General features: G+C 38.9%; 1 protein-coding gene across 1 annotated transcript; it reads left to right on the top strand.

The window, feature by feature from the left end:
• Positions 1–311: 311 nt before the first annotated feature.
• On the top strand, positions 312–15,450 carry MRPL39 (mitochondrial ribosomal protein L39). Its single transcript, XM_042460810.1, has 10 exons — positions 312–458; positions 2,783–2,989; positions 3,766–3,905; positions 4,421–4,520; positions 5,784–5,851; positions 7,477–7,589; positions 8,654–8,719; positions 11,808–11,961; positions 13,345–13,392; positions 15,326–15,450. Exons 1-10 carry the CDS (start codon positions 404–406, stop codon positions 15,389–15,391), a joined length of 1,017 nt encoding a protein of 338 aa, XP_042316744.1. The 5' UTR covers positions 312–403; the 3' UTR covers positions 15,392–15,450.
• Positions 15,451–17,790: the final 2,340 nt, after the last annotated feature.

The following is a 17,790-nucleotide window of genomic DNA, read 5'->3' as shown; positions in this document are numbered from 1 at the left end:
CAAACAAGAGGGGGAAAATATTGGAGATGATGTGAGTCAGGTTCTTGCATGTTGTTTCAGTCCTGAGTTATGATGGGGAGGGTATACCTAGGAATAGAGAAAGTTATGCTTCTTAGGGTTGCCATGACTTTGGAGGCACACAACATCAACAACAACAACAACAGTAGGTGTCCTTGAGGGAGAGACAAGCCAGCTGCTACACACCCAGATGGCTGAGGCCCCAGACCCAGAAGAGGGCTGAGGAGGAAGAGATAAGGCTGGTGGGTGGAAGGTTTGCCTTTTAAGACTGCAGCGCTTCCCCGGAACGTTTGTGTCGCAGCGGCTGTTTCCGGAGGGCCCTGAATGCCGACGCCCCTCTTGCCCTGGGTTTCATCGGAGGAAGAAGGCGCAAGGAGGAGGCAAGATGGTGCCTGGCTGGGTGGCTCGAGGGCTGTGGAGGGGCTGCTGCGGCTGCAGGAGTGAGTGCGCCAGGGATGGGCTCCTTTGCAGGGGGAGGTGTGCACTGCCCTGAGTCTTCCCCTCATTGCTCCCTCCGTTTGGTGGAGTCTCCTCCTTTGGAGGTCTTTTTAAACGGAGGCTGCATGGCCATCTTCTCTTGGGGTGCTTTGATTGTGAGTTCCTGCATGGCAGAATGGGATTGGGCTGCATGGCCCTCGCGGTCTCTCCCGACTCTAGGATTCCATTCCATTTATATATATATATATATATACATACATACATACATACATATATTGAATTTTAAAACACATTTTTATATAAACAAAAATACATACATCCAAATCTAATCTGATCTTGCCATCTTATTCTTGCATCTCAATTCTTGGACAGCGTTTCCATAGACTCACAGAATCATAGAGATGGAAGAGACCACAAAGGCCATCCAGTTCAACCCTATTCTGCCATGCAGGAACTCTAAATCAAAGCATGCCTCACAGATGGCCATCCAGCCTCCGTTTGAAGACCTCCAAGGAGGGAGACTCCACTAGACTCAGAGGAAGTTTGTTCCACTGTCGAACAGCCCTTACTGTCAGGAAGTTCCTCCTAATATTGAGGTGGATTCTCTTTTCCTGGAGGTTGCATTGTAACCTACTGTAGTTTCATTGCTTAACTTGCTTTCATAATTGACATACTTCTCTTTCTTTCCTCTCTATCCTTTCTTTCCCTTTACTTTATCTTCTTATCCCATTCACAAATTCTCTTTTGTATCTTCCCTTATGTCCCACCTTCCTTGTTACCTTCTACCGTTCTTCCCTCCCTATTTCTTTCTCTATTAGATGTTTTATTTCATGATAGATTGATTCCAGGGCTTAATGTCTCCATTTAATCCAGGGACAGTGACATGTAATGGTCTGAGCGTTGGGCTAGGACCCCGGGAGGCCAGGCAGGGTGACCAGACATGTCCTCTTTTTCCTGGACATCTCCTCCATTTCAGTCTTCTGCATATTCCAAAATGTCCTCCATTTGGAGCATGACTTACGAGAAGCATGGATTTACATTTATAGGTTCTCCTTCAGGTTGCCATAGGTTGGAAATAACATGAAGGCACACAACACACATATGGTCAGTTCATATTCACAGTGGCTAATTGGCAGAATGACCAGATGCCCTCCTTTACAGGACCTAACCTTCATTTCAGCCTTCTGTCCAGGAGGAATCCCACAGCGTCCTCCATTTAGAGCATCACTGAGAAGCACATTGAGTAACACCATACATAGTATGTATCTCTGTTGCTGCTGCTTCTGGGGGGGGGAAAAGAACTTTAGAAGGATCCAGCCCATCTCTCTGTTTGCAGAGAGAATAGAATAATACAGTATAATAGAAGGAGAAAGAGGCAGAGAAAAAGAAGAAGATAAAATATAGTATGTATAGGTCCAAAACATACTGCAGAAATCATCCAGTTTGAAACCGCTTTAACTGCCCTGGCTCAGTGCTAGGGAATTCCAGGAACTAGTTTTGTGAGACGCTTAGCCTTCCCTGTCAGAGAGCTCTGGTGCCACAATAAACTACATTTCCCAGGATTCCCTAGCACTGAGCCAGAGTATTATTATTAATATTTATTTATAGAACGCTGTGAAGTTTGCACAGCGCTTTACACAGAAAGGGTCAAATAAACATTTTAAAAAAGAAAAGAATAAAACCTGCCAAGTGACGTACAGTCTAAAACAGCAACATTACATGATTAAAATATCTCTAAAAGAATACTAGTTTGTATACAATAAAAACAAAGTAAACAGCAGATTAACAACCAACAATTTGGAATGCCTCCCTAAACAAGAGTGTCTTCAATTTGGCCTTAAAATTAGCCAAGGAAGTAATAGTTCTTAATTGTGAGGAGGAGATTCCAGACCTGAGGAACAGCAGAGAAGAAGGGGCGGATTCAAGCAGGAGAGGAGCAGTTTCAAACTGGATTATCTCTTCAGTGCGTTTTGGACCAGAGCTGTAAATAAACCAATTGAAATGAATTTGCATTTATATTATTGTTTTTAGATTTTATTTTCTGATGTCCTACATTTTCCACAAATGTCCTATATTTTGTGGTGCCTCGTCCTCCTTTATGGTCACTTTGAGACTAGGGTACAGATCTCAATTCGACTGGAATAACTGGAATTTCTTCAATTGTCCTAGGCTCCAGAGTGCTAAAATCATCTAGTAGTAGCTTCTGAAGCAATTAATATCCACCCACACAAGTTTAGTTATATCATGAGAACCTGCTCCCATGTGAATGAGCTTTATTGCTGTTAAGAAAAAATAAGCTGTTTAATGAAACTTGTTTTATTTCCAGGGTTTGTTTCTACAGCTGCTGCTCCTCAACTTTCAACAGCTGAGATTGCTCAGATGCGCAATGAACTTTTCACAAAAGAGAGAGAGAGACAGTTGTCTCTTTATCCACGGATTGAGAAGATTGAAGTAAAATATGTTGGCAAACATCATCCAGGCACTTTATTTATAATGAATAAAGGGTTGTCCACACCATATAGTTGTGCTATGCGTAAGTAAATAGAATAGAGATTTAGAGTTGTAGTTAGATAATTTTGAATTTGAATAGCAAATCAAAATTGTGCTTTGCCTGATGATAGACAATGGATGAGTTAATCTTACATATAGGAGAAATGTTTTGATGTGACACAGCTCACTGTTCCAAAGGAGTTACAAGACAAATCACTTCCATTATCCAGTCATTCCTGTATCCTTGTAGAATATTGCATAGGCCATAAATACCTCTCTCCAAATTAATATTTCACTTCATATTCTAAAAACATAGAAATCTCTTATCATGGATGTGCCCACTCAGATGTCCTCAGTCTGCAACTCCCATCAGCCAATAATACAGTTTCACGTTAACAGCATCCTTACTTCTACATTTCATATATAGTTATTTCTCTTCCAGTCATTATCATGAATATACCTGCTTGCCTCTTAAGTCCACATCTTGCCAGCAATAATAAAAAGTTATATTCAGCTCATCAGACTTCTCTGGAACAGTATAAATTGAACCCAAGGAAATAGATAAATTGGCCCCCCCCCCCCCCCCCGGTTTTCTTTTTGAGGTTGAAAGGTTTTAATTTTCAGGTGTCTGAAGGCATAGTAAAAAAAGAACAGGCAGTAGGTGATGTAAGGACAGCTTGCTATTTCTCACTAAATTACTAACCTTTTTGGAATTCGAAATAGCAGTTGTATTGTCTGACTGGCTAAAGTGGCAATTTATTAACAAAGTATTGTGGTAATTTTTGTCATTGTCCCTTTGGGACTCTCTTTCTTTTCTAGATTTAAGTGAATGGCACTGTAAGAAATCTGTACTTGCCCTTGTGGATGGCGAACTCTGGGATATGAACAAACCTTTGACTCGCTCATGTGAAATTCAGTTCCTTACATTCAAAGATGAAGATCCAGAGGAAGTAAACAAAGTATGTTTGTGGCTATTTTCTTCACACTGTATTCACTAGACCTTGTTTATCTCTTGTTTTTATTAGACTTGGCTTCTATAAAACCTAAGGGTTATAAGAATCCAGTATTTAACAGTTGACTGCAAACACAGAGATTGGGTTAAAAATAATTGAAACAACAATGTTCTGTTTCTCTTTTATGTATTCATCCAGAAACTTGTCTTCCTGTTTTTACTACTGTTACTTAATCACACATTTCTCTGGTAAAGTTATACCCATTTTCCCACAAATAATATTTCAGATTTTGTAATATTTACCACCAAAGGGCTTTTGTGAAAATATTTTCAAATGAATAAGAGTCCTACTCAGTTTGACTTCTTTGTAAAACAAACTGTGTATGTAACCTCTAATATGGCAATGAAGAGATACAAAGAAAACAGGCAAGCTGTTTTTTTAAAGCTGCCCTTTCAATTGAATTGAACTGGCTTTGGATAACATCAGAATATTAAATATCCATTTCCTATTCCCTGTCACAGGCTTATTGGCGCTCCTGTGCTATGCTCCTTGGCTGTGTATTAGAGCAGGCATTTAAAGATGAATATTCAGTCACCCTTATTAGAGCTCCAGAAGTTCCAGGTATGTTGTTGTACACGTAGCTGCTTCTTGGGTCCATTCTTTTATTTATTTTGAAAGTATTAGTAATGCAGTGGGAGAGATTTTCTGTATTTGTATAACTAGTGCCCATCACAACATCCTGCAGTACATAATCCTGTAAGTTAATTCCAAGTTTAATCAGTCTAATGGGATAATTGCCCAGCTCTAATATTTTGTGGGTATAAGAGAAAATAATTCCCCCTATATTTATTTGCCTTGAATTTGTGAAGATGCCATATATCAGCTGAAGCTCTCAGAAGGACTTACAAAATGAAAAATAATTACAAACCACACAGAGAAGAATAAAATACCTGCTTAAAACAACACACGCAGGCTAGGATTTAAATAGGAGTAAGTTCCATTGAACTTAGTGAAATAGCAGATTCATTTAAATGTGTAATGTAAAAATCCTAAAAAGCTTAAATGATTTTTTGGGGGAAAAAACGCTTGCCTCTATTGAAAAGATAATAAAAATACTACTAAGGCTGCACCCACACTGCAGAATTAATGCAGTCCAATACCACTTTAATTGCCATGGCTCAGTTCTATGGAATTCTGGGATTTGTAGTTTTGTGAGCTATTTTGCCTTCCCTGTCAGAGAACTCTGGTGCCACAACAAACTACAAATCCCAGAATTCCATAGCATTGAGCCATGGGAATGAAAGTGGTGTCAAACTGTTCTCTCTTGATTGTCTTGGTTGTTTCTTCCTGTTCCTTTTTCTAACTCAGTGCTATCCTGACTGAGGTGGGGAAACCAAAATTGGTCTCAGTATTCTCCACCTGACTTTACCATCATTTTGTAGAAATGTATTTGAAATGTGTGGGAGAACAGTTCAGTGGATACAGTGGAATGCTAAAAAGATAAATAAATGGGTAATAAAGCAAATCAAGCCTCACCTCTCCCTAGAAGCCAAGATGTTTAAACAGATGATGTTGTACTTTGGACATACTATGAGGAGACATGAAGTCACTAGAGAAGACAATAATGCTTAGTAAGATAAAACGGCAGTAGGGAAAGAAGAAGACTACATTATGGATGGATAGAATCAAGTGAGCAAGCCATAGCCCTGTTCTGCAAAGCTGAGCAGGTCTTGACTTGGAGGTGTCTCATTCATAGGTTGGCTTGACAGCAGTTAACAACAACAACAACAAATGTTGATACTGTATTAAGCAATGCGTTGACTCATGTTAGAAACTGCCTGATATTTTTGGTTATTTATTTTTCTGAATGTTGACTCTGTGTAGTGATCTCTGGAGCTTTCTGCTATGATGTAATCTTGGACAGCAGGCTCGATGATTGGAAGCCGACTGAGGTACGTGTAATGATGATTTACTGGTCTGTTTTCAGTATGGCCTTTCCTTAGGGCAGGGGTGGACAAAAGAAGCCTCTCCAGAACCTCTGAAAAGTTAAAAAAAATTTTTTTTGCAAAAATTTCTCTTATTTTGCTAAAAATTTCTTTAGAGGTTGTTGAAGGTATTACCATCACGACTGGAAGCCACTTGTCTTCCCAAGGTTCAAACATTTTTTACAAAAAAATTCAGAAACATTTTTTTTTTTGGTCTTTAGATGTACCATGTTCTGAGGCCACTCTGGACTAATTTAAGGCCAAGAGAGGCATTTTTTCTAAACAAGAAATGAACAGAACACTCTTTAAAAAGTCCTCTCTTGGGCCTAAAATGGCCAAGGAAAGCCCTAAAACATGAGGAAAATAACTGCCTTATCCCCTAGTAGGCATTAGCAGGACAATTTATTTGATTGTTGTTGTTATTTTTTTGTAGGAGTGAGTGTGGCGAGGGTGGTGGTCCTTTAAGGTCTCCTATGGGGTTGATTTAGCCCCAACCCTTTCACAATTGCTCACTCCTGCTTTAGGTTCAAAGAATTGCTGTATGTTACAAGATGTGAGGGACATTTACATTTGCCTAGAGATTTAATTTTAAATGTACTATATTTTCTATAGCAAAGGGGGAGGGGGACTTGTGACACTCCAGACACTGCTTGACTGAAAGCCCTCTCAGTCCTAGTTAGCATAATCATTGATCAGGACTGATGGGAATTGCAGTCTGGGAAAATCTTGAGGCCAGACATTTTCCATTTCAGTTGTATAGTCAAGAGTGACTATACATTACCACACTTTGTGGTGAAGATGGAAGAATGTCACATTTGGGGTCTTGTAGTGCATTGACTTGGATCACACCATTTGGATTACTGTATGGATTGGAACAAAGTTATCCTTTGGATTTGCACTTCTCCAGATCTTGCAGTGCAGTTCTCAGATGCAGACAAAAGTAGAAATAAAGAACTACAAATTAGTCTTTCTAAACTGAAATCAACCTTTAGCTTCTACCTACACAGTTGGGAACACTCCCTGTATAACTCAATACTGATAGTCTTGGGTGCAGTCTTTTGAAGACCATTGAGACAAACCCGTCTTGTTGGACAATTGATTCCACTCATCTCCTCATTGGCAACAGAACAGATAATGCAGACTATCAATCCATAAATGGACTGTTTTCCTTTTGTGGTTGACTGTACATTGAGTAAGCTAAATAATTTTTCCGTCTATGATGAAACCATAAAACATTTCAGTAAGAACAAAAACAGTTATTTTGCATTTTTCTTTCTGTATTTAGTCATACATAGAGAATATGTCATGGAAATCAATGGGTGTTTAGTCTGCAATGGCTAACTTGGCTCTTATGATTTCATTGGGTATATTCTTAAGTAGGATTACTCTGAATCCAACCACTTGTCTATACCTTCTTTCCCCTTAAGTCATGTAGAGTTAAGGCTATCCACTATAGTTTAGCTTTGGAAAGGCCGCAGGAGGATAATGATTATTGCAAGCAATGAATTTAAGTCACCTAGGTTACCTGAAACTTATATTCCATATTTCACCTTTGATATTTGGGCACATGAGTGGTTTTCTTTTCTTTCAAGGAAAGTCTTCGTTCTTTTACAAAGGATGTTCACAGACTAATTCACCAAGACCTTCTGTTTGAAACCCTGGATGTTGATGCAAATGTGGCGCTTGAAATATTTCAGCATAACAAGTCAGTATTAACATATATATCAGATGCAAACTATTGCTTTAAAAGAGAATCTCATAGATTTTTGTTGAATTAGTATTGGGTTTCACAGCATAAATTTTAGAAACAATTTAGATTGCATTTTAAAAGCATATCTAATCTGTTATATTAGTTTTCACTTCTTATTTTATTTTTTTGCATCCCACCTTTCTCTTAATGAAGGTAATCAAGGCAGCTAACAACCAATTTAAAACCTTACAAGTTAAATAATGCAAAAACATTAAAAATATTAAGTTTAAAAACAGTTAAAATTAAAAAAAATATTACACATTAAAAATATTAAAATGTATTAAAAACCTACGGTGATGTTCCTCTGGGAAAAAATTTCTCACTTTTATCATAGATGGCATTAGAACATGTTACATGTAACAGAAAGGATGTGGAACAAATACTCATGTCCCAATTAGCCATATTTGTCATCCATACCTCTGAGAGAGCTGACATATAGCACCTTATTTTCTGTGAGCAAAACGCAGACAGGAATATATTTAAAAAGTTGGAACAGGAAAATAAAAAGGACTATGACTTGTCTGGGATTATTACTATGTTTTAACTTAAATGCATAGGTGTATATCTTTCTGTCATGGCAGCTATATTCAAGTAGCTTTTCCCTCCTGCTATTTAATCTGTTCATTATGGAATTGAGTGATTTAAGAGAAGGAAGTCTTCCAGCTTCTATTAACCTAGGTTACACAGGAAGGATTTTTTGGAACAATATTTTAAAGAAAAACCCTTAAGGCACTACTAAGAAACACTAATCATTTCAGCTGTCATAGACCATAGTTTGCACAATAGATTGCTGTGCTGTCTGAGATTTCTGGAAATTGAAATAAGCATTGGAGAGCCACAGGTTCCGCTCTTCTTTAGGGATAGGGCACAAGAACAAATAAATCCTATATGGGTTGACACTTGGGAAGAAAAAAACAGCAAAAATATGGCCCTAGAAAGAAAGGTGGAGTAGCACATGAAATTCTAGCTAAATGGTATATTTGTAAAGTTTTAGTTGAGTCTCTTTTATTGTATTCAAGGTACAAACGGGATATAGTTGAACAGAATGCTTCACAAAATTCTGAAGGAATAGTAAAACTGCACAGGTAAGCAAAACATGGAGTTTTTGTATTTGTGAACTTCTCATGCAGTGAAGTTTATTTATTTATTTGGTTGTTTCATTTTTATGCCTTCTTTCTCCCAGAAAGAGAACCAAGGCAGTTCACAAACATATATATATTTAAAAACTTTACAATAAAAGTTTTAAAAACAATTAAAAACATCAGATAACAATAGTATAAAATGACATACATTAAAAAGCAAACAAACAGTGGTTTGAACTTTGCCAGACAAAAACAAAGAAATGGTTTGGCAGCTTCTAACTTTCTTCTTTTTTTTAAAAAAATTGATTTTTTTCCATTTCTTTACAAACACCAAACCATCTTAACATAACAACATTAATCCATAAAAGAACATTAGACATTTAACCCAAAAACGACAATTCCCTCTACCCCTGACATAACTAAAATTACATATAACATACATATCACTTCCGACTGATCAGCTCTCTACTTTAAATGTTATCATAATATTGTTTAATCTTATTCTGTTTTCGAATTTATGCCTTTACACAGTTAATGTTGTTTCTATTTTTGTCCATGTAACAGATAGAAAAAAAAATATGTAGTTATTTTTCAAAATCTAGAAACTGTATGTCCTGTCTTTTCGGTCTTATGAGCAAATCTTAGGCCGGTTACAAACCGGCACTTGGGACGTCCGCAGGACGTCCCATTTTAAAAAAGGGGCGTCTCTTCTAGACGCCCCTGGGTCTAATATGGACTCTGTCCGTACAATATGGCGCCGGCCGTTCCACATGGCCGGCGCCATCTTTACGTATCGGACGCTGTGCGTCCGAACGTGTCGCGGCGCCTGTGACGTCGCGAATGTGCCCCTGGCGCCTCATGACGTCACAGAGGTGCCACAGAAAGAAGCTCCATTTTGGAGCTTCTTTTTTGCTCCGTAAGGGAGCCGTGCGGTGTGGCTGCGACGGCTCCCTTATGGAGCAAACGGCGGCAGCAGCAGACCGCCTCAAAGCGGCAGTCTATAACCCGCCCTAGTTCTTTCCTATTCATAGCATTAAGTCAATCTTAAAGTTACTAAATATTCCCTGCATTCCCCCTTTTCCCCTTACAAATAAATCTTTCCATAATCAGCAATACTTTTTTTCAAGAAAATGAGAAAGAGGGGTCCACTTTTAAACAGTGCATTTGTCCGTTTCTCAACATCTTTCATAACATTCTATGTTGAATGGTTATAAATTAATTAAAGTAGAATGTTGTTGTTCCATCTCCTATTCAGGAAGTCATAGAAGAGTTTCCAGTCTTTCTTTATGGATTCTTCATTTTTCTCCTTTAACCAACATGTCATTCTGTCCATTTCCGCCATCATCAGAACTTTCTTCTGACTTGCTAATGATAGGGTTAAGAAATGCATGGGCAAGAATCTTCAGATGAAAAAAAAGAAAAGAACCTTTTGTCTTTTTTTAAAAAAAAAATTGACATAGGCGGGTTACACACTACCATTAAAGTACGTGCAGAGCGCATACTAGGGTTAGGAAGGGGCGGTGCTTCCGCACCCCCTAATCCTAGCATGTGCTCCGTGCACACAAAATGTCGGTGGCCGTTCCACACGGCTGCCGCCATGATGGCGTGACGAACGTGCTGCCACGGACGTGACGCCATTGCTCCGCGCGAGGGTGCTTAATGCACCCTTTGCGCGGAGCAGGAAGGAGCTCCGTTTCGGAGCTCCTTCCTGGTTTGCGTCGCTGGTTTGCATCGCTGGGCACAGCTTTCAGACAGCTGCGCCCAGCAACGCAAGGGAGAAAGGAGCCTTCTCCTCCTCCCCGCCGCCGCGGGGTGTCCTTGGGGCTTGAAGCTCCAAGGACACCCCTTTCCAGGCTGCGGGAAGCGGCCTTTTGCCGCCTCCCCGCGGCCAGGAAAGCGGCGGATCTGGGCCTCAGCAGCTGCCGTTCTAACCACTGAGTCCCCGATATACCGGGGAAAGGCGCGCCTACAGGCCGCCCCAAAGGGGTGGTCTGTAAGGCGCCATAATATCTACACATATTGCATCAAACATATGTTAAAAGAATGTACATCAGTGGTCCAGCTGAGCCCTGGAAGTCATGAGATTAAGGAGAAATATATGAAATCTGGATGCTTCTTCCTGGCTCCAGGTTCAGTTCAGAATGGAATGTCATTCAACTTTTCTGAATGACATACCCTTCTGCCAGAATTCTGTTGAACAGTAAGATGGGCTCAGCCTTCAACCTTTGTCCAGTACTTCCATTTGGGTTTGAGGCTTGATGCAAATGCTACATTTGTTTGAGCATATATTCTCCTCAGTCTTTCCTATGTATGATTTATTGAGACCGTTAAGTTGCTCACTTCTAACCATAGTTCTTCAAGTTGACATTTGTGTAGTTACAGATCCTACCTCTTCTCCAAACTGTAGCCTATGGTAATTTTCAATTTTTTGCAACTATGCTGTATTGCTGGCACTTGTGAGGAGGTGGTTAAGGTTTGGCTTACCCCCCAAAATCTGGCTCTAGAACTTTGGAAAATGTGTTCTGTATCAGCACAGATTCTATGTGTGTAAAAGCACAGAAAGCCAATTTGAAGAACTGCTGTTAGAGGTAAGCACCCTATCTTTTACACAGAAAATGCTCTGCATGGTTTTTAAAGCTAAAGGTAAAGGTTTTTCCCTTGACATGAATGTCTAGTCATAACCAACTGTAGGGGGTGGTGCTCATTTTTGCTACTTTGTCAAAGAGACTGCATTATCTAAGGACTGCTCCGGTGGTCATGTAGCCAGCATGACTACACCAAATGCTGTTAGCTTCCCACTGAAGTGGTACCTATTTATCTACTTGCATTTGCATTCTTTCAAACTGCTAGGTTGGCAGAAGCTGGGACAAGTGACAGGAGCTCACCCTGTCATGCAGCACTCAGGCCTCAAACTGCCAACCTTCTGTCCTTATTATTGTCAGAACTGGCATCTTAACCACTAAGCCACCAAATAATTCTTAGCTCTCCTTTATATAGAAACACCTGATATGAGAGAAGTATTGTTATTAATGAAAATCATGCTTTAATATGTGTTTGGTGTTACAAATTTTTCTGTGTTTCTTTCAATCAGATTTGGCAACTTTGTAGACATTAGTGAAGGCCCTCATATACCCAGAACTAGCTTCTGTCACCAGTATGAGGTGACAACAGCTCATAGTCTTCAAAACAGCCAGTTTGAACTTACACGGAGATTCCAGGGTCTCTCTCTTCCAGCTGCCTTGAAGGTTAGTGATCCATTTATTGAACAATATTTGTGATTAGCATGAGTGACATGAAGGCTCTCTGTTCCACATAGACTTGTCATTGTGGGCTCCCCCCATTTTTCTCATGAAAGATCTCCAGTATGCTGAACAGTAAAAGTTTGAGTAGAATCATAGAGTCATCTAGTCCATCCCTCTGCAAAGAAGGAATACACAGTCAGCCCTCCATACAGACGGCCATCCAGCATCTGTTTAAAAACCTCCAAAGGAGACCCCACCCCATTCTGAGGCAGCATATTCCACTGTTGAACAGCTCTTAAAATTAAGCAGCCTTCCTAATATTTAGGTAATATCTCTTTTCCTGTAGTTTGAATCTATTGTTCCGTGTCCTAATCTTTGGAGCAGCAGAAAACAAGATTGCTCTATTTTCAATATGACATCCTTTCAAATATATCTAAACATGGCTATTATGTCCCCTCTTAGTCTTCTTTTCATCAGACTAAACACTAAGCTTCCTAAGCCAGCCCTCATAGGGTATGGTTTCCAGAACTTTTATCATTTTGATTGCCGTCCTCTGGAAATGTTTCATGTCAATATCAGTATCCTTCTTGAATTGTGATGTCCCGAACTGGACACAGTGTTCCAGGTGAGGCCTGATCAAAGTAGAATAAAGTGGCACTATTACAGTTGGCTCTCAGTATATTCTGAATCCCTCTGCTGATATAAAAATCCACAGATGCTCATGTCCCATTGTCCTCAATGGTGGCGTGGCCATGCAGCTGCATCACCATTGAGGACAATGGCACTTTGCTGCCCCTAGCCACCTGAAGTCCATCTTGCCCCTCTCACCATGGCAGAGGGCTGCCTCCTCTTCTACCTCCACGGCCACCTTCCTCTTCCTGCTTCCTCCTCCTCTGCTGCCCCCTGCCCTTTTCAGGCTTGCTGTCCACGGTTGCTGGGATCCACGGCTGGCAAGTCCGCAGATACGGAGGGTGGACTTTACCATCAAACTGTCTGAATACAGGTTGAGTCTCCATTACTTTAAATGCTTGAGACTAGAAGTATTTTGGATTTCAGATTGATTTTGGATTTTGGCGTATTTGTACATACATAATTGGGACCAATCCTAAAAATGAAATACGTTTATGTTTCATATAACCTTAGACACATAGCTTGAAAGTAATTTTATACACTAAATTATTTTTAATAATTGTATGCATGAAACAATATTTGTGAACACTGACTCATCAGAAAGCAAAGGTGTAATTATTTCAGCACCCATGTGAACAATTTTGGCTTTTGGAATTTTTCAGAATTCTGTTTAAGGGAGATTCCATGTGTATAAGACATCATGATCATATGGCTGTTCTATTGCTACATGATTAATAGGATACTTTGATTTTCCAGCTCCATCATACTATATGGCATAGACTGCGGGAAAGATCTCGGCAACTCGTAAGTGTGAACCTCCAATAACAAGTTCAAAATTTATACAGCTTACTTTTCTGTCATAGAAAAAAGTATAATAGAATTTTTACAGAAATATCAAGAAGTTGAACTATGATTAGATGTCAGCTTTCTGCCATGCTCTGGAATCTTGGATTTTGGATGTGAGTCATAAGCACTGTATGTCACAAAGTGAATGTTTCAATGTAGTGCTTGGGAATGCTTCAAGCAAGGCATGAGAAGCACTGCTTTGTGGCTGTTTGACTAATTTCTGGTCCTTTGAATCTCTGTAGCTAGAGAGCTAAAGATACAATCACATTGCTTTTCTTTTGCTAACAGTGAAGCCATATTTATCTTCAGAAATGGTCTTCATTAATTCCTAGTGCTGTGATGTAGGATATCTCAAATGCCCCTTATCTCCTCTGATATAATCAGTATTTTGTTGTTATGTGCCTCCAAATTGTTTCTTACTTATGGCAACCGTAAAGTGGGATTTTCTTGGAAGATTTCTTCAGAGGGGGTTTGCCATTGTCATCCTCTGAAAATACCCAAGGTCATCCAGTGGGTTTCCATTGCTGAGCTGGGATTCAAATCCTGGTCTCCAGAGTCATAGTCCAGCACTCACACCACTACACCATGTTGGCTCATTTACATTTGAATAAATTGATACCAATCATTTCCCAACAAATGAAAGTATCAGCCTTAACCATTCCTGCTTGCCATTTCTGTAGAAGAGCCATTGTAGTGTTTGATACAAATGTGAATTTTTCGTATGTTATTCCATGCATGTGTATTTTGCATTCTGCTATTTGCCAGAATCCAAGAACTTTGTTGTAAGTGGCCTATTGATACAGAAATGTCAAAGAGAAAATTAGAGGAGAGGCATACAATTTCAATAAACATTTCGGAAACTTAAGTTGAAGGAATATTAAGCAGAAGGAAATGTATATAATAACCAACATGCTAGATTCTGGAAACTAATTCTTATGAGGAATATTGAAGGAGTTTGGTATGTTTTGCTCAAAGTGGAGAAAACTAAGAAGTGTTAAAACAGCCATCTTAAAACATTTGAAGGGCTGTGATGGTTTCTGCTGCTTCAGAGGATAGGACCTGAAAAAGTTCATTTAAATTATAAGAAGGGAAGCGCTGACTAAATATTGCAAACAAACTTCCTGAGAGTAAGAACTATTCTGGAACAGGCTACCTTGAAAGGTGACTCTTCTTTGCTGGATGCTTTAAAAAGATATTAGATTTTGGTACATCAGAGATACTTCAGCTGTGGATTCTTGCACAGGAGGTTGGATTGGATAAACTTTTAGTTTACAGCTGTAAATATATAGAGACACCTAAATTACAGCAGACAATTTGCTAAACAAAAGTTAATGGCGTTGGCAATGTAATATTAACAAGATATATTTTCAGTAGTTTATTTTTTGCCATACTGTTTGTCTTTGGGGTGTGTGTGTGTGTGTGTGTGTATGTATGTATCACAGTATATATACAGACATTTTGTAACTGTTTATGATTAAATGATACCTACTAGCCCTTCAGTCAAATATTCTAATTCTTGTTTCCACAACTCCCCAAGTCTCTTAACCAATTTTATTTTGCAGCCCCAATTTGAATATGGTATGCAAACTTAATTGTGATCCTTCAGTGGTTGTGGGAATATTTGTTGGAAAAGAGTATTATAACATTTCAGTTGTTCCTCAAGGCATTGTAATTTGCCTTCAAATACAACAATTTTGTCACTGACAAATCTTTCATGGTGAGAAAAGAGTTGCTAGTAATAAACAAGTTGTTTAATATGAACACATATTTTATGTGTTCTTTACATATCTTTACCTGTTTAAATAAAGAAGTCTGATAGGAATTCATTTGAGGCTTGGGAGAGAGTTTTCTATGACAGCACGTATCTGAGGTAAATTATTATGTTTTACAGGTCAGTGAAGACAGAAGAAAAGAGGAGAAAGACAAAAATACTATCTCAAATACTGAATCAGTCTAAGTACTTCTGATTTACACATGAGAAAAAAATAGTGAATTAAACTGACAATTTTAAAACTATTGCTTCATTGTTCAAATAATTTTTCCCAAGAAATATTTCAACCAAAGTTTATACAAACTCAAACCTGAAGAACATTGGTTCGCCTATGCTTCCCACTTCATTGCTCCAAATTCAGGTATAAATACAAAGACACTAATAAGAATTCATAACTAAGAAAATTCTTGGTATGAATTAGTGTTCTTGCAAGCTTCTACTGAAATTTTTGAACAGGATTGTTTTTAAATAGAGGGAATTGGGAAACAGTCACAATCTTTGATAAGATCCTGGTAAATCCCTTCAGCCCATATACAGTGTTAGTACAATTCATGTTGTTTGGGCATCCTTTGGGGGTAATACCAAAGTCTGGAGGATAATTTTTTTTTAATTTGGCCATGGAACGATGGCTAAGAGTGGCATCAATTCAGGTAAACTCTGAACTTACATAGTAATTTGGGGACCCCAAGTTCTACATAAGGAGATCCAGTACAGTCACAGCGTATGTGTGGATGTAGATTTCAGCCTTTTTATCTTTCAGTGGCTCTAATGAAGTTTTCCCATTCTCTTATGTAGAATTGCTGGGTGGGCGTTGGTCCTTCCACTGTGTGTGCATTCATGTGTATGTGGCCCCTGGGAGCCCTACTGTACCATGTGGGTTTTGGAATGGTGTACCTAACATATTTGACAGCCGATGCGGATCATTTTTTAACATTCCCTCAAAAAAACTATTTTCAGTAATAATCCTGAAATAAAATGAATAATCATGTTTCTGTTGCTGCTGCTACTGCCCATCTCTTTAGGACACCAGTGACCCCCAAAGAGATGGGTAGCAGCAGCAGTGGTGGGGTTGACTCCATATCTGGTGTAGTCTTTGATGAAAGTAGGGTGAATCTCAATGTGATAGAAGAAAGTAGCAGTCACAGCCTCATAAGGGGAACTAAATAACTGTGAGAGGGTCACCCTGACTCTTTTTTTTTTTTAACAAAATAGGGGTATGTGGGGGATAATTTACCTCATTTTGGATCCCTCTCCTGGACAGTTTTAGTTATTCTAGTTCAGTAGAAAAAAAGATACTCCTGGGCCTAAAATATGGTGAAATTGCCTCCCTCTCATAAGGCATTTTGAGTAATTGAACAAAAACATATTGAGATTGGGAGGCCCTTAAAGGTCACAAAAGCATCCTTAGGGTACCTGCAACTCAGTGACACCCCCCCCCCCCCCGGGCAGCTTGTCAAAATCAATACAAAGCACTCTTGGGCTAAGTTTGACTTGTTAAAAAAAAGTTCATTTTGGAAGCCTTTCCCAGTCATATTCCACCCCTTAATTAATCATTAAGTTTGTCACCCTCTGGTAACTTCTCCTCATGTGTTATCAGTGGACCTAGGAAATGGGCTTGTACCAAGTAACCATTAACGCTTTTAAGGCAGTAACTGCGGACACTGAATTATCAAGAGAAGCCAGGAATTAAATCTGTGATCTTCTGTATGTAAAGCACGCACACTTAATTATGCCCCTAACCCCCTCCCCAAGGACAGGCAAGAAATAGCTATCAAACTACCTAGCTGTTTGGACAAAGTACCACTTCCTAACACCTTAGTCCCCTTCAGTTGACACTGCAGCATTTGAAATCTTCCCATACTTTCTCCAAACTTGTGGGGCTGTGGGTCTTTCTAGTTGTCAGGATGTAAAACCATGATAACTGGATTTAGAGGTATAAAGTTTTTGGGAGCATTACATCAGTAGAGTATGAAAAACTGACTTCTTTTTGGAGGGTAGGTGAGAGGAACTCTTGAAATAGCTAACACCCTATCCTTTTCTGATTAAAGAATATAAAATGGATGGAACATAACAGAGGCATCCAGTGTTCATAGTTATAATCTCTGTCTCAGTAAACAGTTTTAAATACTTGATTAACTCAAACGTATTGCTTTGATTGGTGTCTGAGGAACCTGTGGATTCCAATTTTTTGCTTTCATTTTGATTTTCATGGTCTTTTGAAAACAGTCTGCATAAATTGAAAAAAACTTCTTAGGTTTTGAATTAGTTCCATGCTTGTTTAAAATTATACATTTTATTTATTTTATGCAGAAGAAGGAAAAAATAGCAAGTGAGAAGTAATAGGAGTTAGAGGATGTTTGTATAAAGGTCTTATTCTCATGTTGTAGGGACAAGCTTCATAAAATCTGAGATTGTTCTCTTTGACCAAAATAACTAGAATATTGTGTATTCTGAAGTTTTTGAAAGCACTTTGCTACCATCGTGTCTTAAAATAGTTTCTTTTCCTCAAAAACCTCCTCTTTTTTGGGAAGGATTTTATATCTCTACATGGAAGACATATGGTTCTGATTGTGATATACGTTGTT

This window comes from Sceloporus undulatus, chromosome 3 (assembly GCF_019175285.1).
Source record: "Sceloporus undulatus isolate JIND9_A2432 ecotype Alabama chromosome 3, SceUnd_v1.1, whole genome shotgun sequence".
NCBI classification, from domain to species: domain Eukaryota; kingdom Metazoa; phylum Chordata; class Lepidosauria; order Squamata; family Phrynosomatidae; genus Sceloporus; species Sceloporus undulatus.
Note: the sequence above shows the minus strand (reverse complement) of the source record. Positions and strands in the feature narration are given on the sequence as shown.